At 35.5% G+C, this 25,924-nt stretch overlaps 1 protein-coding gene across 1 annotated transcript in view; it reads left to right on the top strand.

The window, feature by feature from the left end:
• The window catches only part of LOC145679354 (solute carrier family 22 member 13-like), a 74,979-nt gene that overhangs the window by 31,461 nt on the left and 17,594 nt on the right, over positions 1-25,924 (top strand). Inside the window, exon 6 of the mRNA XM_081749939.1 lies at positions 4,610-4,769. Coding sequence (XP_081606065.1) covers positions 4,610-4,769 — 160 coding nt within the window. The remainder of the gene's footprint in view (positions 1-4,609; positions 4,770-25,924) is intronic.

Here is a 25,924-nt window from a genome sequence, read left to right as displayed (position 1 = left end):
TGTATGGAATCACATGAAGTGGGTACGTTACTCTAAGAATTATGGCATTATTCTATACAAGAAATCCCATGACCAAAATGATGTCTTCCATTAATTAAACTTCAGACAACATGGAGCTAAAAACCTATGCCTTGAAATTAAGAAGTGTTATGAGGGACCAAACCCAATTTCGGATAAGAAAAAGAATGATCTTTCCCTGCTACCATTTATAGGTCCTATATTCCACAATTTCTATCAAAATTTACAAACGACTCTCACGTTGAAGAGTGTGATCCACCTCATAGCCCTTGTCAAGAGTTTTAATATCTGATGTTTAGCTACTGGTGCAACTCTTTCATTGTTTTCATGATATTTAATGTCACATCCTTATTACTGTACCAACTCATATAGTGTTTCAACAAAACGGACCAGTGATGAGGACTTACACTTTTGAAGTCTTATGTTTAGTGATTGGTAGTTGGTACAGCTCTTTCATTATTTTCATGTATCCATAGGACATTCGCGGGATATCCAGGTGTCAGCTAATATATCGGAAAACTAGATATTAAACATTACCCCAAACGGATGTCCACTGGTAAATCGTCGGATAGTGTGGTTCTAGGTGAGTCCAGCGTGGGATTTCCTTGGGATCTCCTGTCCCATTCGGGACATCCCGTGGACGTCCTACGTGGAAATTCTTTAGGAAGTCCCATGCAGGACGTCCATTATGTTTTATATAAGTGCGTATCCCATATAAAGTATATGTCTACTCATTGTTCCGATAATCCCGGAACTATATGGGATAATTGGGACCAAAATGGGACGTCCTAGGGACGTCGTGTACTATGTGGGTGCGGACCCAGTGATGAGGACTAGTAGTCTGTAAGCGTTTTAAAGTCTTGTGTTTAGTGATTGGTACAGCTCTTTTCTTTCATATATGAATATTTAGTTTCATATTACTCAAGTCACCATGTTTGATTTCATATCTTTATTACTGTAGAAACTCCTTAACTGCATTTCAAGAAAAATTAGTAAACAGTAATTATTTTGTTTTATTTTCTGTATTAATACATGGTAAAAATAAAGATCACAAAGAGTTAAGTCATATTGGCCAGAAATAATAACAAGATAAGTCAAATTTACGAATGAGCAAAACAGGATAAATCAGATTTAACAGTGGTCAAAAAGAGATAAGTCACTTAAAAGGCTAATGAATAATAATAATAATAATAATAATAATAATAATAATAATAATAATAATAATAATAATAATAATAATAATAATAATAATAATAATAATAATAATAATTTATTTTCTGTATTAAATATAACATTATGCTTAAAAGTAATTATAATTACTGATTTTAGCTCCATTTTACCAGTAATACATCTTAAAAATGAAAAAAGAGGGCTCTCCTGTAAAATCACATTTTTGACTTATCCTTTTTACCCAGGGATGAGTCAATTAAATACAGATCCCGTGATAAGAAAAAGAAATGTAAGTCATTTAAAGGAAAAGGTTAAATTTGAATGAAATAATCAAAGAATAAAAAAGTTATGAACAATAGAAGGATATTAATATCATTACACTATGTTTTATTAAACAACATACATTTTGTTCTTACATAATTTTTCACAACTAATTTAATAACTCTACATTTTTTAAAACAGCTCCTTGTGAACAGTATGGTGACTAGGCCCTATATTAAGATACATACTTCCTTAGTTTTGGCGCTACTGACGACGGCCTTTCGAAAGTATGATAGGAGAAACGAAAGAAAGTAACAACTAAGAAGAAGAAGAAAAAGATTTGAATGGACAAAAGAAAGAAAAAAAGAACAGAGTTCATACATGAAATGAAATTTGACAAATACAGTATTATTTCTGAACAAAGAGCGCGAGAAAATGAAAAGTCTTGAAATTCTTAGAAATGGTAAGAAGGATTATTATTGTATGTGGAATGCGAAAAAGAAATTTATTTCAGGGGGGAGATTGAACCCGATAGCCCCCCTAAATACGCCACTGCTGTATGAAACAACGGAATGGTTGAAGTTGAAAAGTAATACATGAAAGAAAGCTTTCAAACATTGAGTGGTATTCTGAAAAGTTTTCTGGATATTCAACAACTAACTTCTGCTTCAGAAAATAGTTTTGTGGGTCCATGAAGTTGTTTACGTGACATTATTTCTATATATGAATGTTGCATTAAGAGCTGTAAATGTTAATTTTTCTTCGTTGTAACATGAATAAAATGACTCACTTTGGACTCTCACAGAAAAATCACCTCCCACACCCAATGTTCTGTTCTGTTCCTATCTCACGTTGATCGCGAACTGCTACCCACCACAACATCGAAAGAAGAATCAGCACAACGCATTATTCGTAAGTTTTCTGAATGCGTGACACAACATGATGGTGTCGGAGATTGTCCAGTCCAATATAGTGTTCCTTTCCACCATCAAGTTAGCGGTGTTGAATATCCTTGCAATCATTTGTTTGTATTTATCCCATAATTTAAATGAAGAACTATTTTCCTTTTTTTCTTTGGAATGAACAGGAAATTTTTAATGATTTCATCATTTTCAAATCTAGCTAAATATCCCTTACTTCGTAAAAATTAAGTTTTATAATGTAACTAGCCTTTGGCTAGCTGGAGGCTCCGCAACCAGATCCCCATGTTTGTTTGGCCTGCGGCCTCGCATCTCTTATGCACCAGCCTTTGCATCAAGAGTGAATTTTGTGCATTTGCTCTTAATATTTCCTAAATTCGGTCTGATGGTGACTTTTCTCCCCCCCCCCCCCCGTTTACTCGACCTAAGGCCTCGCACCTCCTAAACACACAATCCTACCAATTTCTAGTTTCATTTCGTATTTCAACTACCTAAAAGATAAGATTCGTGTAAATACAAACCGGGAAACAACGAAGCACTTCGTTCCATCGAACGATACATTAAACAATTACATATGATACATCGTCACACATACATACACATTAATAAAATATTAACATCTTAATAAATGAAACTATATTTAGTTACTTTGCTGTCGCATGCCCAGCTCACACAAATTTTCAAACTTATTACCCAAACACCGGTTATATAATTCCCGACCACAAACGAGTAACCGCGTGGGTTCTATACATTGCGTACTTTGAGAATACTTTCACATCTCAAATGACAGTTAGCAGGTCTCTTTAAGGTTTATATAGAAAACAAACGTACAATACACACACATACACACACAAACTATTTCAAGTGAAATGTAACATTCCAAATAATATGATATAGTTTTACTGATCAGCATCTCCGAAATGTAATACGATAATATATACTATTAAAAGAAATTTTGTGGGCCCCCTAACTGACAACGAAGTAAATTTCACCTCCGAGTTAGGTTATCGAAATTTAAAAGTTATGAACGAAGCCATCAGTGGAACCTGAAAATTTTGAAAGCTGAAAGCTTAATACCTTCAACTGGGAGACTGTAATCGGGGTCGAGCAACATTTTAGTATGTAATAATCAAAATTCACAAGGTGATGCTAAATTTAAATAAAACGCAAATTCATTTAACCAGACTTAAAATCAGTAAAATCACATCATTAAAATCCCGGTTTACTGAGTATTTCTGAGAAAATAAAATATAAAAAAAACTCCCCAAACAAATGAATAGGTTAAAATTAAAGATGACACTGAATCCCCATTAGTAGTTTACATCAGAGGTTTTTAGTATTTTCAAGCCTAGCTCCCTTCTTGGGTGAATGCGATTGTTCTGAATGCTCCCAATCATTTTAATCCAATCCACCCATGCAGAAGACTGAACCTGTGACTTGGCCGAAGCAATCTAACTGTAAGAACCATAAAAAGACTTCAATTCTTAAAATCAACCTTTAAAAATTTACATTATTATTTGTTAAAAGAAATAAACTTTTGATAATTTGTAAAATACATAATGGCTTTAGTCCAATAATAGTCTAGAAACAAGGGACCCATACACGCAGACACATTCATGAAGGAGCCTTAGAACATGCATGAAAAATTATAAACCGACAGGCAAGTTGATCGTGTATGGCCTCGTTCATGCATGCTGAAAGTTTTCAAAATCTTCTGTAAACATGTATGATGGTTTTGTCGTTCTTCATGCATGTTTACCGTGTATGTACTCGTTCATGCAAGTTGGTTGTTTTATATTTAGGACGGCCAATCACGACAGCGGAAGAAATCACGTGACTCTTTCCTTCATAATGTCAAGGTCGTTGAAGGTGGATAGTGTGCGTTAAGTAGGACAGCATGTTGGTACGTGTGAGGACAAAAAGTTCTTCTAGCATGTATGATGAAAAAAATCTTTCACGCATGTTGGTCATGCAAGTGTGTGCGTCTATGGCTCCCATAACTGGCCATGAAATTTCTAACGCCCTTAAATAGTCTTTCGTTCCCAATCATCCATATTTGTTCCAGTGCCTACTTTGGAAACGAGAACGCTCGCTGGCTGGGGTAACACCTATGCTGAGAACAACTGTTTTAGATTATTAAATTATTCTCTCACCTTCTAAACAAATTGGTATAAGAATTTCTTAGAAGTCAGCGTGAACTTAAATTTTATTCTGATCATCATTTTATTATTTCATTTCAGTGGGCTGTTTGGTATGTGCTGGAACTGCTACTTTGGTTCTGTACTTCGCCCAAACCTCTATAGAAATTTTAATCCTCTCTTGCATTTTTGGAGCAACAAGTGCCACAGCAACGGCCATATTACCATATATTGTGGTTCAATTACTTCCGTCACATATCAAGTAAGTTTTTTTTAAGTGTTTCTGAACGAGAGTTTCCCTATCTGGAGATTGGGATCCTTAAGGAGGTCGCTACACTGTTAAAAATACTTTTTTAAATTTGAGAAACTGTTTCTTATCTGTCCACCGAGAAGATCTTTTCTTAGAAACAAGAGTTTGAAACTCTCATTAATGAGAAATGAAGAAAAGTAGAGGAGGTTGTATAAAGAGAAACCAGAAGATAAACTGTTACCTTTCTTATGAATGAGAATTGCTAAATTTCATTTCTAAGAAAATATTGTCTTGGTGCAGAGGTAAGAAACGGTTTCTCAAATTTAATAAATTATTTTTTACAGTGTAGAGGAATAATGGGAAATTTCGAAGAGAAGTTAACAAAATAAATTTAATTAGAATCTAGTAGCGGAAAAAATATTTTAAAACGTTATTTTGATAAGCTTATTTTTATTTCCATATACTTAGGATTGCCATATTTCAAAAATGAAAATCTGGGGTGAATTAGGCGTCCCGAGAAATATTGTCTGGGCGCCGGGACGCAGATCTCGATTCCGTGACGGTCCCGGATTTTCTGGGACGAATGGCATTCCCAATAGCCATGCTGTTTTGTTGATAGATCAACAATGTACAACGGTACGTTTGTATATTTTCTTGTATGGGCAATAAGTTATTCGAAACATGTAGTGGGCTGGCTGCAGAAGAAGAGAAAGAATCGATAATGCTAATATTAAAAAATGAGATTCAGATGTCAAAAAACAATCAGGTTTTTGGAGCGTCGTTGGCAGGCAACCAAATAAATATGAGATAAATAAAATGGAATCAATATAAGAGACGAAGTGTGTATTATTTAATGTGACTCAGTAATAAAGAATAAAGAACCAGTGTTTGATTCATCGTTGCATAAATGGTGCAAGAAACCCGAGATTAAGAAGGAACGTTTTTTGAAGTTTAGTAGAAAACGACCCAAGTTGAGCCAGACAATAATTATATTTTATGAGTGGCACAGATGGTGAAGCGATGGACAGCCAAACAATAAATTAATCCAATATGTTGGAAATTTTGAAGGAAATGTCCCGCCAAAAAGCCGAATAATTTGAAAAATTGAATCAGCGTTTAGAAAAGCATGCACAACATGTTGATGAGCGCCTAGAACAACAAGCGGAACAATTTGAAAAATTGAATCAGCGGTTAGAAAAGCAAGCACAACATGTTGATGAGCGCCTAAAGCAATTGCAACAGCGCAATGACGGATTACAACAACAGCTACAACAGATGAAGCAGGTGAGAAGCAAGATAGTGCAGAGACTCCCTGAATCTTTAGGCAATGTAGAAACCAAGGAAAAAGTAAACTGCGAATTTACATGGGTAAAATTTGCGAAGTCTTCACGGAAACACACTGCCGTGTTGATTGGAACAGACTATCCCAACTTTTCCTTTCAGTCGCATAATTTTGATTGCCTCATGGATTCAAGTTGTAATGATGATTTCGGTATGCATCAAAGTGTGAAAAGGTACAACCGTTTTCGTCTGGTGAATGCTATTGATTACTTGAACTCTCAATATCATGTTGAGTATCTATCATGTCTCAATACTAATCTTAAAGACGAAGTAATGGTAATGGAATCATCTAATGGCATGTAAATGGCAGTACCTCATGTAGCAAAAAGAAAGTTGAATCCAGTATTTGTGAAATTCAGGAAGAAGACGTGTGTTCCTGACTACCCGATCGAGTTGAATCAGTTGGACTGTGCATTTAGTGACAAGACTAATATGATAATAGTGAGCAATCCGACAATATCCTTAAGGAACATGACACAGTGCGTTGATGTCAGTCATCTAAGCATGACAGTGTGAGATTTTAAAAATCCTTCAATGTTACTGTATAATGGCAACATGAGCCAAGCTAACATTAATAGAAACCAACTTAGATGTATTCATGTGCGATTGAAGAGTGATTCCAATGTGCAGGAAGATGTTAAATACATGTGTACCGGTGGAAGGACAAAGTACCGTGAACATTATGGAAAGAAGAGGTAAAGATATATTAGGAGACATGACATCTTGTCACCATTAAAAGGAATGAGAACTAAACCTAATTTTACCGGTAAGGTAATCGAACCTAATCGTAATAGCAACCTTAATAGTAATCAAGTAACTAAACCTAAACCTAGTAGTGACAGTAACAGTAGTAGTGATTACACAACCGAACCTAATTGTACCGGTAACTTAACACAATATAATTACGGAAGAAACGGAAAACATTGCAGGCAAGACTATTGTGTAAAGGATAAATACAGATCCATTAGGAGACACAATATTTCATCACCTGTCAAACGAAGAAGAACTGAACCTGATTTGGCCGATAATACAACACCATCTAAATACCACAGAAATAATGCGGTTTGTTTGAAACGCTGCGCAGATGGCAGGTATCATGGTAATACAAGTAAGAAACTAAGAACTGTAGAAGTAAAGAAAACTGAAAACCGTGTTTTGATCTGTGATTTACAATGTCATTTGAATGAACTTGTTGGTCATGTAACTTAATCTGATGTAAAGGCGTCCGAAAAGACATATCAAATTGATTCTTAATTTGACCAAATGCGTTAATGTTATGTGTTTTCTTTGATATTTGTATTATCAATCACATTATTTGTGTTCCATGTTATTGAAGTATGTTTAAAGGCATCATTGTAATGCTAAGGTATATATTGAAGTTAATAAGTTTTGTTCTCTATAAGGAATTTGTTGGATATGTAACTTAGATTGAAATTACGGCGTCTGAGGGGGACCGCACTCAATTGACGTGTGTTGCTTCAAACGTCATTATGATTTTATGTGTTGTCCGTATCTTAAGTTCATGTATATATGATTGCAATTACTCAAATTATGTCTACAAATATCGTAATGTTATGTGTTTTTCTTATGATTGCCAACATATAACATCAATCTCATTATTCATGTCATGATGTTAATAAGATGTTAATTATTATGCTATGTCCTGATTATTATTGATATTGCTATCTTAATTTATATTTTGTTTAATTATATCTTATATTCGATCATATTGTATCCAAAGAACAATTATGTGAATATCACATACATTTTTTTCAAAACCTTCTTCATGATGCCCAAGTAAATAATTATTAAATTGTAACAAAGCATGTAATGGCCCCGAAAAGGAATCACATAGCTTATAACCAGCATTTAATGGACCAGAAAAAGGACTTAAATAACTTATTAATCTAATTTCGAATGTGCCCTCATCGTCGTTGAAATGTATAAATGAATGAAGATGATAAAGTTTAAAATGAATATGATAATGAAGATGATAATAATAGTGTTATAGAATTAAATATGATATATATGTATGTATAATTATATGCATTGTAATTTTTAAATATACGAGGTAAATTCGAAAACTCGAATAATTCCCATATGAATATAAACGGTCCAGAATTCTTTTTCCTTTTTGTAATGAAAGTTAATGAATAAAAAGGAAAATTCCATTCGGGCGCCATAATATACAACGGTACGTTTGTATATTTTTTGTATGGGCAATAAGTTATTCGAAATATGTAGTGGGCTGGCTGCAGAAGAAGAGAAAAAATCGATAATGCTAATATAAAAAAAGAGATTCAGATGTCAAAAAATAATCAGGTTTTTGGAGCGTCTTTGACAGGCAACCAAATAAGTATGAGATAAATAAAATTGAATCAATATAAGAGACGAAGTGTGTGTTATTTAATGTGACTCAGTAATAAAGAATAAAGAACCAGTGTTTGATTCATAATATTTGAGTCATTGAAACAACACACATACTGTTCCTTATATCATTTCATTTTATTTATCTCATATTTATTTGGTTGCCTGCCAACGACGCTCCAAAAACCTGATTATTTTTCGACATCTGAATCTCATTTTTTATATTAGCATTATCGATTCTTTCTCTTCTTCTACAGCCAGCCCACTACATATTTCGAATAACTTATTGCCCATACAAGAAAATATACAAACGTACCGTTGTAAATGGAGACATAGAATTTCAAAGGGATTGGTTTCGTTTAGGATCCTTTGTTATGCTTTGCAGAGTTACATGTGTTTGTAAGGCTACCACACATACATAACTTTATGCAATAAACAACAATAGTCAAAGAAAGCTTAATACAAACTAGAAATTATTTATTGAGTTTGGATTGCTGGAAAGAGGATGTGATAAAAGTGGTGTCATTACATGAAATAAATTTAGGTTGAGAAAGCCTGCTCTAGACAATAGGGCTAAAGAAGTTTGAACTCAGAACCAATAATTTACGATGTGAATCGGGCCAACAGAAAACTTCACAACTGAAACTGTTGGTTTCAAGTCCTAACATATTAGTGTAACTAGAAGGGAAACTAAAATTGTAAATTCATCTTTATATGGGGTGTTCAGAGCACAAGGGAATCAAATCATATTAACGAAGTTGTAAGAGAAATATAAAGTTTGAATGTAATACTTAACTACAGGAAAAAGGTTACACTGTTCTACCTTATAAGAGTCTATTTACAATATCAAAACGTGAAACTTTTAAGCTCTGAAAGAAGAATCATATGGAGTCTAATAGACTATGTCTAAAATTACCAAAAAGTTAACTTGATTCCCTTAAGCTCTGAACACAATATGCATTCGATTATGTACTATGAAATATTGTTTTCTGCAGACAAGAAAGTTAAACATTGCTGGGCAAATACATGTGCATCCAATTAAACTGACCCAGCTAGAGATAAACGAACGATAGTGAAATTTCTGTGTGTGCATGCAGTGGTTGTCTCGTGGGAAAGAGTTGAAAATACCATGTTGAACTATGATGTGCGGACTGTGTTACTCTATAAGTGAAAATTGGAATACGGAACTAGTGTAGTGGTGATGAACATGAGCTCAGCGTTTGGACCTAGAACTATTAATATGCGAACAGTCCTGCGTTGGGTCAAGAAGTCATGTACTGGATATTTAGTCAAGAAAATGATGGTCGGGGGCGAATACCATGTGAAAATGAATATTTTGGGGGCCAGTGTGGAAAGGAATCTACAGTACGTCAAACAGTGTAAAAGCTTGCTGCAAAGGTAAGCGTTTTCCTGAAAGCTATTTCCAATCTTCTGAAAGTAATAGTAAAGTTGAGAAAAGATGAATCAATGGGTGTCATATCAACTTCGTGAACAGTACAAGGAATAGCGATTGGAAGTGTATTCATTCCTGAGTTTAAGGTACAGTCAGCGACAGTAGAAAATGGAGGTTGGATACATAAGAAATTATAGCTTTTTCCAGTAGTAGAATAGTTTCACTGTATGTCTGATAGTTGGACAACCAAAATGACAGCAAATACATGCCCGAAAACATAACATGCCAGGATATTCCTCCATTTGGAGGAAAAAGTATTACTATCTGAGAGCATCACTTAGAGAAACAACCACGAGATAAATCTACAGAAATTCCATTCACTTTAAGACCAAAGAGATATGAATTAATGCAAAGGAAACGAAAACAATAATACGCATCATGCAGAGACCGAAAAAGTATGGAAAGCTAAACAAAATGAGAAAAGAAGGAAAGAGCAAAAGACATGGGGATAAATTAAATTTTAACACTTAAGGATAAACAGTGTCCGTCTTTCCTCCTGCCCCCTGTATCCGTCCTGGTTTTTTCTCCCTTCATAGGATAAATCTCATTCAGCATCAAACGCATTTATAATGTTTAACTCTTGGAAAAAAACTAACTCAGTCCAGGCCGAGACTCGAACCCCGGACCCTTAGCATAACAGTCAGACGCTGTAACCACTTACCTACACACGCTATAGCAAGTGTGTTTATAAACCAGCCATTACCGGCGCTATCAAACGTCTTAAATCAGCCATTGTCGGGAGTTACCCCAGTTACACTTGAAGTTTGAATTTTATTTACGGCCTTTAGCCATCTACGGCAACAGGCCCCATGTTTTCATTGAAAGCATTTGTTCTGTAGATTAAAATCAAGAAGAACTTAATCTATACTCTTACTTACTGTTGTCAATATATATATATATACAGTGTGCGAATTAGATAATCTATATTGAGGGGGATAAAATTAGGCCAAAGGACATAGTCTGAAGGTTCAAATTTCAAAATGAGGCAATAAATGCCTTACCCCCCATATATATATATATATATATAATATGTGTGTGTGTGTGACATCTGTAATAAATAAGAGATTTATTAATTTAATAAATCTACCGACAATAACTATGCACATATATATTGTCTGACATACACATACCCCACTAAACCTTTCTGAACGTGTTTTAATGTTGTACTCACTCTTGTCCCCGTAGCTCTCTAAGGTTTATTTAGTTAATAATTCGGCTCGAGCGATAGCCATGATCACAAGCATATATTAATTTTTCCACTCATATTGAAAGCTTCCACTTTGCATTAATACATACAGGTTGCGAAAAGAAACCTACTTCAGTCTTGTGAAAACCACTAAAATTATCAGTTAAACCGGACATTTAAAAAAAAAATCTAGATATTAGCCTATCAAATAAGAAATGGATTGTTGCTGGTTCCGATTTCTCACATCAAGGTCAAATCGAAGGCCAAATATTTAAAATCTCTCAATTCAAATTTCGAGCTTGTGCTTCTACTTCCCGCTAAAGCTGTGCTCATCACGACTTTTTTTCTCCAAATATCGATTCCGTGATGGGCACAGAAAGTCAACACTTAAAAATTACTTTACTGTTAGGTTGAAGATCAGTTGATTCACTATGGGCTACGTTATTCTAATAAAGTAAAACATTACACTGAAGTTTTTCAGACAACATTAATTGCGTGGACAGCAAACTGTACAGCGAAAAGATGGAAAAATGAAGGGTTAACTTTAAAAAAAAAACCCGCTCTAGTTGAAATGCTTATACAGACACGGACAATGACACGGAGAACCAGTCATATTAACAAATGCTGAAACAAATCTTGAATTATTCGCTTATTCACCTAAAAATCACCTTCATTAACATGTCTGCTCACTAGGAGCGTATCCCCCAGCGTGTACGTTAACATATACTTACGAGAGAATACCTATATCTCAGATTTTGAGTACAGTTTCAAAAGTTCATTTCCGTAAACTGTAAAAGCAGTGATTACTATGCTAGTTATCACAAATTAAATGCAACTTTTGAGTTGCATACTCACAACCTACTAGGGAATGAAGACCATGTGCTAACAAAGAGTACACTTGAAAATGAAATAACATGTTATAACAAAAATTAAAATAAGATGATAATCGATACAAATATAGAGGATGAATATGACATATCCGAATTTCGCCAAGTATGGTAGAAGAAGCTATTTGTTTACTTCTTCTTGGCCAACCGCCAAGAACATTTATAAATCTAGCATACGCAATTAGTACATTCAAATTCACAAACGATGACGAACTGAAGGGTACGAAGGTACAGTTGCAAGTAACAACCGTAGTCATAATAATATAGTTCTACTAAACAACGTTGAAAACAGTGGGTAATTAGGTAGTAAGTAGAAATAACCAAAACTGAACAGTTTACATCGATCATTTCGAAATACAGCTAGAAGATTAAATTTACAAGAAATAACAAAAATCAGCGACATTTGGAGTTATACTAAGCATAGTTTGAGGGGGAAAGCGAGCATCCCCGGTGGGGATACTTCAGCTGACTTCTTTGGGGGGGAACAAAATGTGATTGAGGGGGTAAATCCCCCTCATCCCCCCCGGTAATTCGCACCCTGTATATATATATATATATATATATATATATATATATATATATATATATATATATAGAGAGAGAGAGAGAGAGAGAGAGAGAGAGAGAGAAAGAGAGAGAGAGATAGATAGGTATATAAAAATCGCATTAATGGGGGTTAAAAGAGTGATTTCGTAACTGCGAAATGGGTGATCGCACTACTACTGACATCTGGTAGCGGTGTTACGTAACACACACATTAGAAATAAAGCTTCGAAACGACAAACTGCACGTTGTGCCGTGCATAAGTCGGTAAGGTGTCTGCTTATTGAGTAAACAACTCGAGTTCGAGTCTTGAGTACACCAATTACTTTTTCCTTCAAAATACATTTCTATATTTTTATATATGTTATTAATAATTGCTTTCCTGCATTTTTTGTAAATTATCTTAAATTAGTGAAGGTTCAGTAAAATCAAGAAGGTTAAAATGCATATATATATATATATAATTGTTTTATCCGTATGTACAGTCCAGAGATGGAGCGGGTCGGGGGGCCGCGGGTCAACAGAACGTGACCCACTGCAACCCCCCACTCTGACTTAACAACGTATTACGACCCACAGACTCATTCTGCTCAGTGCATTGTAGACAGCTTCCGAACACTGGTGAATTTGTCTTCTTTCAAGGTATCTTTTTCTTTTCATTTGTTTCTATTGACAAAAGAACTTCAGGAAATTTTAGATATTGATATTTGCAACTGTAATAATAGCAATAGGACTTATTTGAGACGCAGCCTGTGATTTCTTAGAGGAGCTAACTACTGGGAAAAATGTTTCAATCATGTGTAATATATGAATTATTATATAAAAAATTGAATGTAACTATGTGTGCATGATCATCATATCCAAATTGCAAAGTCAAATGAAATGATTTTTGGTATATACTTAGGCCTCAATCTCAACTAGGAAGTTATCATAAATTCGGTATCGATTTCATTATATTACATATTCTAAGAGGGTTCGAATTTTTGCGAAAAATTTAGTATCTCACAAGCCGTTCAAGTTAGAGAGCTGATATTCAGTATATTAATTCTTTATCTAATATAAATAAAATAAAGAGTTTGTTTGTGTGTTTGTCTGTCTGTCTGTCCGTGTGCGGCCTGGGAACCAGACGAGTAAACCGAGAGTTACCAAAATTTGGTCAGGGGTACCTAGCCCAGGCCCCAGATCAAGACGAAGTCGCTTTTTTAAATTTCGAACCAGGGGGTCTCAGGGGGCTTTTACCGGAACCGGCTTGGGAACCAGACAAATAGACCGAGAGTTACCAAATTTTAGTCACAAATACCTTGGTTCACGCTCCAGATCAGAGTTAAACGTTTTTCTCAAAATTCGAACCAGGCGGTCTCAGGGGGGCGTTTATCGGGACATGTAAAAGTAGTAGAAAATTTCCGATATTAGTGTCGAATTAATAGTTCTCGCGGTCGCTGAAATCAATGGTGAAACTCTGATCACATTAACTTCCAAATTCACCTTATTCGAGCCGGGAGTCAGCGGGGAGGGAGGGGACACGAAATGCCGAGACATGTAAAAATAATCCAAAATGACCGATATTAGAGTCAAATCCATAGTTTTCGCGGCCGCTGAGATCAATGGTGACACTTCCATTAGCGATGATTTGCAAATTCAGCTACATATGTATGCGGGCCGGGAGTCAGAGGGGGAATACTCAGGCATGTAAAAATAATCCAGAATGACCGATATTAGCGTCAATTGCATAATTTTCGCAGTCGGTGAGATCAATGGTGAGACTTTAATTAGCGATGACTTGCAAATTCAGCTACAATTGTATGCGGCCGGGAGCCAGCGGGGAGGGGGGATACCGAGACATTTTAAAGTAATCCAAAATGATCGATATTAGTGTCACATCCAAAGTTTTCGTGGTCGCCGAAATGAATAGTAATACTTCCACAAGCGTTGACTTCCAAGTACTGGCCCCATGCGAAGAACGGGTATATTCAGCTGGTATATATACACTTCTTTAGTTCTTTAATACCAATTATGTATGTACTTTGCCAGTACATGTCCCATACCGTTTGTTTTTGTTGGAATATTTTATTCCCCCCACTCAGACTATGTTAACAAAATCGTAGTCGTAATTATTCGTACTAACTAACAAGAAGTAACTATAAAGTTATGTAGCTTCCTGTGTATTTATATAAAGTTATAAAGTTATCCTTTATATATAACCTTATATATAAATAGAAACCTTATATATAAAGTTTCCTCTTCTGGGGGGGGGATCGCCTCGATCCCTCCTGGATCCGCCCCTGATTCTACCTAGGTATTTGTTAAGGAAACCTTTCAAACAGTGATGATTTCAGGGCATTACCTGTTCGAGAATTTGAGACCTTGTCGACATAAATTTTCCCCTTCGTGGCCATATTTTCGATCATGCTCAAAGTTTACTAATAATGTTTTATCAGTTTTCTCTCATTCATATCTTGACCATTACCCGGGGAGAATCTTCTGAAATTATCAATGCTTATAATTAGTTTTTCATTACAAATCAAGGGATAATAATGAAATATTGAACATACTTAATATTTTGTTTTCAGCTTTGGATTTTAGATCTGCAATTCATATAATGTTCCTTTCTAATCGAATTTGAGAGAAAAGTAGTTGCCAAAGATTTATTCAAAGAAATGTTCTCAGTCCTCTGATGAAAATATGAACACACTTTTAAGAAAAAAAATTGAATAATACCTACAGGGTTTGAACACACACACTTATGATTGATAGACTATTCACCCAAACCGCTCCACCAGTTCGTACGTTTTCACTGAGCTTCTTTAGACTTTTGTGTAAAGTAGTTTCCTGCTCCACATTTTTTTTTGTTTATTTCGATACGACTATAAGTTTGTGGTGAATATTTGGGCGTTACAGGTGTTGCAATGCATAAAAGTCTTTTTCGTATAAACTACATTCAATTTTACGTCCTAATAACTTATATACAACAGGTTGAATCTGTGAAATGATTGGGGTTGGAGTGATCGTAAATGTTTTCATAGTTAGGAGCCTGGATATGAAAACCCGCTTAACGTGGGGATTTACTTTTGTGAATTTTGGTACATTTATTTATACACATCTATGGAAAATTTTATTTCTATAGTTATTTCAGGATTCTAGTTATTTATATGTTTGTTTATGAATGTATTTAGTACTTGGACTTTTAAGACTATAGATTACGTTTTGACGTTTAGACTTGGGACTTCTTGTTTGTATTTAGGTAGTTTATTTTGGGAATTTTTAGTTTTGGGGATTTTTATTTTGTAGTTAGAATATTATTAGGCTATTACTTGGGTATAGATAATTAAATTATTAATTTTTGTTTTGACAGATGACTATTGTACTTTTACATTCATAATTGGGAAAAAAATATACGTTGCATTTGTTTGTAAATATACTGCTGGATGTGTGTAACGATTTCATTGAGTTAAAAAGGTGAGGAAATCGGCAGTCAATTTAAAGTATAAATAGCACTACTCATGTGATAGTGGATAGAATTGGAACTCGTGCGCTAGGCTGTGATTTGTCCGTAGCCGTCCGTATGTTCATAATTACGACTACGATAGAGAAGTGGACAGTCAAATTCTCAAGGTTCAGTATCTGACCCTGGGTCTTCATTTTAGTTTTCTACAAGTTATACATAGTCAGAAGTGAAAACATGGAAATGTATACAAATTCATGAGTAATGTATTATTTATCAAATATCGACGAAATGTTTTCTGTAACAATTTCATTCCGAAACTGGAAGAGAAACGTGAAAGGCAAGAATCTGTATGTTATTACGGGAAGTTAAGTTTTGTATGAAATTTTGTGATAACAACGCTCAAGTTATTGCTATATGGATAGTAGAGTTATATAGCAATTTCTTTCAGTATCTCAAGATTTATTCTATATTCTGTGATTGATCCGAAAATATGTTGAAGTTTATTAGTGGCAAATGCTATTCTGCTTTTCATGAATTTTGTGAATACGGCTATAGTGTATGTATTTGTCAAATTCTTGTGAGTATTGAGTATAAATGAATTGTGTTTAAAGTTGTTTCGAAGGTTCCTTATTAGCTTGTTTTGGAACAAAACCATATATTTATTGTATAAAGTGTAATATTCGCTATGAAAGATGTTGTAGTGATATGCGAAAAATATTGGTAAATGTTAACTTTCCTAATTGAATACTCTTTTATCTCAAAGTTATCCTATTAAGTTGATTGAAGATTATTGAAGATTATCAAATAAAATAACTTTAATAGAATATTGAATATATTTGTGCTGATAATCAATGAATGCACAGTTATTGATTTTTTATATTTGTTGTAGGATCTATTTTGGAGTGATCAAATTGTTTATAAAATTATTTAAGTCAAATTTTATGTCCTGTTTCCTTAATGAAATTTACATATTATAATCCGACGAACTTTATGTATTATTTCATTGCATAATTCAAATAGCCTATTGAGCGATTTACTCAGTTGATATTATTAATGCTTCTGTTACAGCTTATTTATTACACACACACACACACACATATATATATATATATTTCTTTAGTTATTTAAAACCAATTGTTTATGTACTTTACCAGTACTTGTCCCATAGCGTTAGTTTTTGTGGAAATATTTTATCTTCCACTCAGGCTACGTTACAAGTCACAAATTCAGTTTTCCACAAAAACAGTATTGTTTTATTTTAATAATTACGAAAGATGGAAAGATTGGTCATTCATTCTACGTGCACAATTGTGTGGGTCAGGGCTGAATGGGCTATGACTTTTCCTATAGGTGCCGTGAGAATGCTTTCTTTAGGGAAGGTTTTTAATTTAGCTATTTTATAAACTGACAATAGAAATTGAAATAATACATAATCATCTTGTCCATCACAAATAGGGATTTGTTTATATAAATTACTAAAGCTGTCTGAAGCAATGTCTACACTTACTTTATCTCAATTAGTATTAAAAGACATAAATGAATTCCCTACACGTGAATCACCAGACACCAGTCCCGATAAACGCCCCCCTGAGACCCCCTGGTCCGAATTTTGAGAAAAACGTTTAACTCTGATCTGGAGCGTGAACCAAGGTATTTGTGACTAAAATTTGGTAACTCTCGGTCTATTTGTCTGGTTCCCAAGCCGGTTCCGGTAAAAGCCCCCTGAGACCCCCTGGTTCGAAATTTAAAAAAGCGACTTCGTCTTGATCTGAGGCCTGGGCTAGGTACCCCTGACCAAATTTTGGTAACTCTCGGTTTACTCGTCTGGTTCCCAGGCCGCACACGGACAGACAGACAGACAAACACACAAACAAACTCTTTATTTTATTTATATAAGATAAAGAATTAATATACTGAATATCAGCTCTCCAACTTGAACGGCTTGTGAGATACTAAATTTTTCGCAAAAATTCAGACCCTCTTAGAATATGTAATATAATGAAATCGATACCGAATTTATGATAACTTCCTAGTTGAGATTGAGGCCTAAGTATATACCAAAAATCATTTCATTTGACTTTGCAATTTGGATATGATGATCATGCACACATAGTTACATTCAATTTTTTATATAATAATTCATATATTACTCATGATTGAAACATTTTTCCCAGTAGTTAGCTCCTCTAAGAAATCACAGGCTGCGTCTCAAATAAGTCCTATTGCTATTATTACAGTTGCAAATATCAATATCTAAAATTTCCTGAAGTTCTTTTGTCAATAGAAACAAATGAAAAGAAAAAAGATACCTTGAAAGAAGACAAATTCACCAGTGTTCGGAAGCTGTCTACAATGCACTGAGCAGAATGAGTCTGTGGGTCGTAATACGTTGTTAAGTCAGAGTGGGGGGTTGCAGTGGGTCACGTTCTGTTGACCCGCGGCCCCCCGACCCGCTCCATCTCTGGACTGTACATACGGATAAAACAATTATATATATATATGTATTTTAACCTTCTTGATTTTACTGAACCTTCACTAATTTAAGATAATTACAAAAAATGCAGGAAAGCAACTATTAATAATATATATAAAAATATAGAAATGTATTTTGAAGGAAATAGTAATTGGTGTACTCAAGACTCGAACTCGAGTTGTCTACTCAATAAGCAGACACCTTACCGACTTATCCACGGCACAACATGCAATTTGTCGTTTCGAAGCTTTATTTCTAATGTGTGTGTTACGTAACACCGCTACCAGATGTCAGTAGTAGTGCTATCACCCATTTCGCAGTTACGAAATCACTCTTTTAACCCCCATTAATCCGATTTTTATATACCTATCTCTCTCTCTCTCTCTCTCTCTCTCTCTATATATATATATATATATATATATATATATATATATATATATATATATATATATATGTATATATATATATATATATTGACAACAGTAAGTAAGAGTATAGATTAAGTTCTTCTTGATTTTTAATCTACAGAACAAATGCTTTCAATGAAAACATGGGGCCTGTTGCCGTAGATGGCTAAAGGCCGTAAATAAAATTCAAACTTCAAGTGTAACTGGGGTAACTCCCGACAATGGCTGATTTAAGACGTTTGATAGCGACGGTAATGGCTGGTTTATAAACACACTTGCTATAGCGTGTGTAGGTAAGTGATTACAGCGTCTGACTGTTATGCTAAGGGTCCGGGGTTCCAGTCTCGGCCTGGACTGTGTTACATTTTTTTCAGAGTTAAAAACTATAAATGATGTTCGCGTTTGATGCTGAATGAGATTTATCCTATAAAGGGAGAAAAACCAGGACGGATACAGGAGGCAGGAGGAAAGACGGACACTGTTTATCCTTAAGTGTTAAAATTTAATTTATCCCCATGTCTTTTGCTCTTTCCTTTCCCTCTTTCCTTCTTTTCTCATTTTGTTTAGCTTTCCATACTTTTTCGGTCTCTGCATGATGCGTATCATTGTTTTCGTTTCCTCCTAGAGAAACAGCCACGAGATAAATCTGCAGAAATTCCATTCACTTTAAGATCAAAGAGATAATAATTAATCCAAAGAAAACGAAAAGAATAATACGTTTCATGCAGAAACCGAAAAAGTACGGATAGGTAAACAAAATGAGAAAAGAAGGAAACAGCAAAAGACATGGGAATAAATTAAATATTAACACTTAAGGATAAACAGTGTCCGTCTTTCCCCTTGCCCCCGTCTTGGTTTTTCTCCCTTCATAGAATAAGTCTCTTTCCGTATCAAACGCGAACATCATTTATAGTGTTGAATTGCTTGAAAAAAATTTAGCTCAGTCTAGGCGGAGACTCGAACCCCAGACCCTTAGAATGACAGTCTCACGCGGTATCCACTTACTTACACAGGCTCTATCTACTACGTTTATAAATCAGCTATTACCCGCCTTGTTATCAAACGTGTTAAATGAGCCATTGTCGGTGAGCCACCCCAGTTCCATTTGAAGTTTAAATTTTATTTACCTAACTTAGCCATCTATGGATAGCAATACCCTTGCTTTCATAAAAAGCATTTGTTCTGTCGATTAAAATGAAGAATGAATTAATCTGTACTCTTGGGAGCATACTGGTGCACCAACATATCTATCTATCTATCTATCTATCTATCTATCTATCTATCTATCTATCTATCTATCTATCTATCTATCTATCTATCTATCTATCTATCTATCTATCTATCCATCTATCTATCTATCTATCTATCTATCTATCTATCTATATCTATATCTATATCTATCTATCTATCTAACTATCTATATCTATATCTATCTATCTATCTATATATATATATATATATATATATATATATATATATATATATATGTGTGTGTGTGTGTGTGTGTGTGTGTGTCGAATTAATTGAGGATTAAAAGAGTGACTTCGTAAATTTACGGAACGCGTGTTAACACAACAGTAAGGACATCTCGTAACGTTGTTACGTAACACACGCAGTGTAAATGAAGTTTCAAAACCAGAAGTCGGAAGATATACCGTGGATAAGTCGGTAAGACGTCTGCTTGCTGAGTGGAGAAGTCCGGGTTCAAATCTGGGCTGTTACGTTTTATTCTGTTCCGTTGTAAATACATTTTTGCGTTTTAAATTGCTTTTCATTTTTTGTAGATTATCTTAAATTAGTGAAGGCCAAGTAAGGTCAGATTACATATATGTCTGCTTTATCTGTGTGTACAGTGCAGAGATGGAGTGAGTCAATTGGGTCAAGATTTGTGAGGAGGTCAGTGGGTCAGCAGTACGTGACTCACTGTGACACACCACCCACCGTGACCTCTCTTACTCACGCTGATCCTACGTTTTAAATTTTAAGGTCTCCCTCTTTATTTGGCCTCCCTCCTTCAAGGTCTCCCTCCTTATTATTAAATTCAATGTATAGATAATTATTGAGTTGAGTTCATTTTGAGTTTAACGTCCTTTTTAGCAGCGAGGCTATATGAGACGGGACCTACTGATTAACATGTAATCCGAAACACATGAGCTCCCGTTGGAATCAAACCAGGGTCTCCCACGCCACAGGTATATAATTGTGTCTTATATAGCAGTTAATATTTTTGCTATAAAGTATAAAGTTAAAGAAAACTTGTAGCTTCACGAAAGACATTTGTTGGTCCTTCAAGGTCAACACAAGAACAAAAAACTAATAGTAGGTGTGCCTTTACAAGTGACTACTATGATAACAACAGAATGCTGCCTCCGGGGGTTAGTAAAACGCTTAACTGTGTGGAAATCGCTGCACACAACAGGTCTTAGGAACACTCACAAATACGTAAAATTGAAAGAACAGAAAATAGTGCATTTTTTGAAATGAGCATACAATTCACACCACGCAAAGTCCCAATATGGGAAATCAGTCAATATCTTCAGTTGGAATTACTGAAAAAGACAGAAACTGGCTATTTAAAACTCCAAATGTAATCCTGCGCTTGGAGCGATTCTATTAGCTATATCACAACGCATTTTCGTGAGTTGCTCTGTGGTCAAGCGTGCTTAATAGCGCTGTTAAAGTTCTAGAACCGGAGGGCGGCGGTTCGAGCCTGAGTACAGTAAAATTCTTTTTTTCAAAATAGGGATGGCTTTTTAAAAATATATATAAAGTTGTATTTTGAAGTGATTGTAAAACAAATTCAGATGAACTTTCACATTTCCAAGCTCACTCGTATTTATTCGCCATGTCCCAAATTTCACAGAAATAAATCCCTACGTTAAGCGGGTTTACATATCCAGACTCCTAAATATGAAAACATTTACGCTCACTCCAACCTCAATCATTTCATGAATTCAACCTGATTTACGTATGTTATTAGGACGTAAAATTGAATGTGATTTATTCTACAAACACTTTTATACATTGCAAGACCTGTGACGTCCAAATATTCACTGAGAACTCATAGTCGTATCGCAATAAACAAAAGCTAGTATGGAATATTAAACTGCTTTCACAAAAGTTAAAAGAAAGCCCGCAAAAGCATGCAAAATGGTCGAGTGGTTTAGGTCGATACTCTATCAATCATATGTTTGTGTGTTAAAACCCGATAATAAGTTTTTCTAAGTGTCTTCCTATTTTCATTTGGAGGCGGAAAACATTTCTTTGAGTAACTCATTGGAAACTTCTTTTGTTTCAAATTCGGCTAAGACGGAACAATATATCAATTGCAAATCTAAAATCCATAGCTGAAAACAAAATACCCGGAGGGAGTTCATGTGGTTCGGATTCTACCTTAATCAGTAGGTCTACGCCTCTTATAGCCTCGCTGCTGAACGTGACGTAAAACTCAAAATCAATCAATCAATCTCCAAGAGAGAGAAATAAGAAAAACTTTGTTATGGTAAATTCTAGTTCAAAGTTCGAAACACTTGCTTTGCACGTGATTTTTTGTTTCTTTTTTCAGGGAACCGAAAAGTTCTGGCGCCTAAGAAATTATACCATATAATATTACAAATTTGCAAGTGGATGTATTTACATTGCAATTTGTGGTAATAAAGATGATATGATTAGAAAACAATATTTTAATAAGTAAGTTTAATTTCTTCATCCATCACAAGTCTTAGGGGCCCCTTATACCTCGCCGCCGCCCGAATATCGATATCGAAAATTTCGAATTATATATTCATGTCCACATATTCGCGATATCGAATGTTGATATATGATTATATATATATATATATATATATATATATATATATATATATATATATATATATATCGACGATAGCGATCTATCGACATATCACAGGCCCAGGTCCGAGAAGTGATGCTTGAAATATACTGGAAATATGCCTGAAACAATCAAATTCTAAATAAGTTCTCCATTTCCGTATTCAATGTTGAGGGGGAAGAGTGTAAACCCGAATAGAAATTTTATGAAAAACAAATGTTAAGATAAAAGTAGGTTTTCGTCTCTCCTTGAATATAAAAATTAACAGAAAACTATTACTGCAATTTACCTTTTACTTCTGTTTCTGATTGTTATCACAAATCAGCGACAGTACAATACTTTACATAGTATACCAATACACTCTATAACTTTTCACAACCAAGCAAGCCGGAAGATGAATTTCCTGTGATATTAAAGGGAATGTTCTACAAAATAGTCATAATTCATTGGCCATATTTCTATCAGTACTTTGGTACGGACTAAGAGCTACAAGACTAACAGAACTAGAAATTAGAGATTTCATTCCTTTTTTCTCTCAGACTAAAAGACTTCTGCATTTTCCTAAGATTTTCATTTTCTTAATATAAGACCCCTATCCTGGGCTAATTCTGGCTACCGCGGTCTCGAGGTAATCGGTAAACGAAAGAGCAAAGTTTGTCGACTCTCAACTCTCGACAGTTTGTGAGAAGATATTTCACAGTTCATGTTGTTATTTCTTCGTTACAAAAACACTTCTAGCTGACGCTATTCATGGTGAATTACTGAACTTATAAACATTTGCAATTATTGAAAAATGAATAATTATTTTTAAACATAAAAAGTCGTTACAGTTCAGTAGAAAGCAGTAGTAGAATGCAGAAGTGAAAGAAAATATTGTTTATTTGTTGAGATGTGCAAACTGAATGTGAATAATAAGTGTTTCCCATTCTCTTGTCCAGAGGTGGATCTACGATGGACTTCTGGGGGCTGAGTGGTTAGTAATACTCCTATTTAGAGCTACTTTTAAGAGCCCCAAACTCTGGAATGGGTTTTATTTATACATAAAATAACAAATATTCCCTTTCTGGGAGGCAATCGCCATGATCGCCCACTGGATCCGCCCCCGCTCTTGTGAAGCAGACTTTGAAGATATTTAGCTCGTGTATGATCCTGCGATGGTGATTAAGGATTGTAACATCTGGATAATTTTTATACTGATATCGGATAGAAACTTATCCGGATTTGCAATATCCGGTTGACGGACAAAAAAACGGATGACGGATAACGGATAATATGAAGATAATGGATGACGGATAATATCCGGATAACTAATAATGGATAATATAGAGATAACAGATACTATCCGCATGATGGATAACGGATAACGGATAAGATCCGGATAACGGATGTTATCCGGATAATTTATAAAATTAAGATAACGGATAATATCTGGATAATAGAAAATTCGGATAACTGATTACATCCGGATGACGAATAAAGGATAATATCCGGATAAAGTATGTGGTTTGAAAAAGACAATATAGGAGAGGGACTTATCAATGCTTTCTCCTCATGGAGTTATTAAAAGACGATCATCGGGCAGTGGTCTTTACCATTGAAAGATATTGCATCTTAAAATGTTTCCTAGTAACTTCCAATTTTCTTGTTCTTGTTGGGCGCGGTGGCTAATGGTAGACCGCTTACTTTGGCGCGTGGGGTCCTTATTGTTTCGATCCCCGGCCAAGTAAGTTTGCAGTGGACAAGATCGTATCCGTAGCTTCTGTCAGGGTACTCCCGCTTCTTGCCACTTTTCACTTCATCAATTCTACTATTATCAATGACTTGCTTTAATCATTCGGCACGGCAGCTCAGTGGTAGAGCGCTTCCTCTTTTGCGTGGGGTCCTTATTGTTACGATCACCACCCAAGGAAATTTGTAGTGGACAATATCATATCCGTGGTTTTTCTAGGGTATTCCCACTTCTTCCCACTTTTCATTCCACAAATTCCTCTATTATTATTGACTGGCTTTAATCATTGCGCGCGGTGGCTCAGTGGTATAGCGCTTCCTCTGGTGGGCCAATTAAGTTTGAGGTGGATGAGATCGTATCTGTGGGTTTTGTCAGGGTACTCCCGCTTCCTCCCACATTTCATTCCAGTAATTCTTCTATTATCACGGACTTGCTTCAATCCTTGGGCACAGTGTCTCACTAGTAGAGTGCTTCCTCTGGTGGGCCAATTAACTTTGTAGTGGACAAGATCATATCCATGGGTTTTTCAGGGTACTCCCGCTTCCTCCCACATTTCATTCTACTAATTCTTCTATTATCATTGACTTGGTTCAATCATTGGGCGTAGTGGCTCAGTGGTAGAGCGCTTCCTCTGGTGGGCCAAGTAAGTTGTGTGGAGGACAAGATCGTATCCGTGGGTTTTGTCAGAGTACTCCCGCTTCCTCCCACATTTCATTCCTCGAATTCTTCTATTATCATTGACTTGGTTCAATCATTGGGCGCAGTGGCTCAGTGCTAGAGCGTTTTCTCTGGTGGGCCAAGTAAGTTTGTAATGGACAAGATCGTATCCGTGGGTTTTCGCAGGCTACTCCCGATTCTTCCCACTCTTCATTCCACCAATTCCTCTATTATCATTTACTTGCTTTAATCATTGGGAGCGGTGGCTCAGTGGTAGAGCGCTTCCTTTGGTGGGTCAAGTAAGTTTGTGGTGGACAAGATCGAAACCGTGGGTTTTCTCAGGGTTCTCGTTCTTCTTCCCACTTTTCATTCCACCAATTCCTGTTTTATCATTTACTTGCTTTAATCATTGGGAGCGGTGGCTAAGTGGTAGAGCGCTTCCTCTGGTGCGTGGGATCCTTATTGTTTCGATCCCCAGTCAAGTAAGTTTGTTGTGGACAAGATCGTCTTCATGGTTTTTCTCAGGGTACTCCCGCTTCTTCACACTTTCCATTTCACCAATTTCTCTATTATCATTGACGCTTTAATCGTTGGGCGCGGTAGCTCAGTGGTAGAGCCCTATCTCTGGTGCATGGGATCTTTATTGTATCGATTCCCGGCCTAGTAAGTTTGTGGTGGACAAGGTAGTATTCGTGGATTTTCCCAGGTACTCTCGCTTCCTCCCACATTTCATTCAACCAATTCTTCTATCATCATTGTCTTCCTTTAATCATTGGAGATGCCTTGGTCCCTTGAGCATTGCGGTGATGTCAGAAATCAGATTCGGTCCCAAGCATTTGGGTTGTGA

This window comes from Thermobia domestica, chromosome 1, assembly GCF_964235325.1.
Source record: "Thermobia domestica chromosome 1, izTheDome1.hap1.1, whole genome shotgun sequence".
NCBI classification, from domain to species: Eukaryota; Metazoa; Arthropoda; class Insecta; order Zygentoma; family Lepismatidae; genus Thermobia; species Thermobia domestica.
This window is presented reverse-complemented; position numbering and strand designations above follow the sequence as displayed.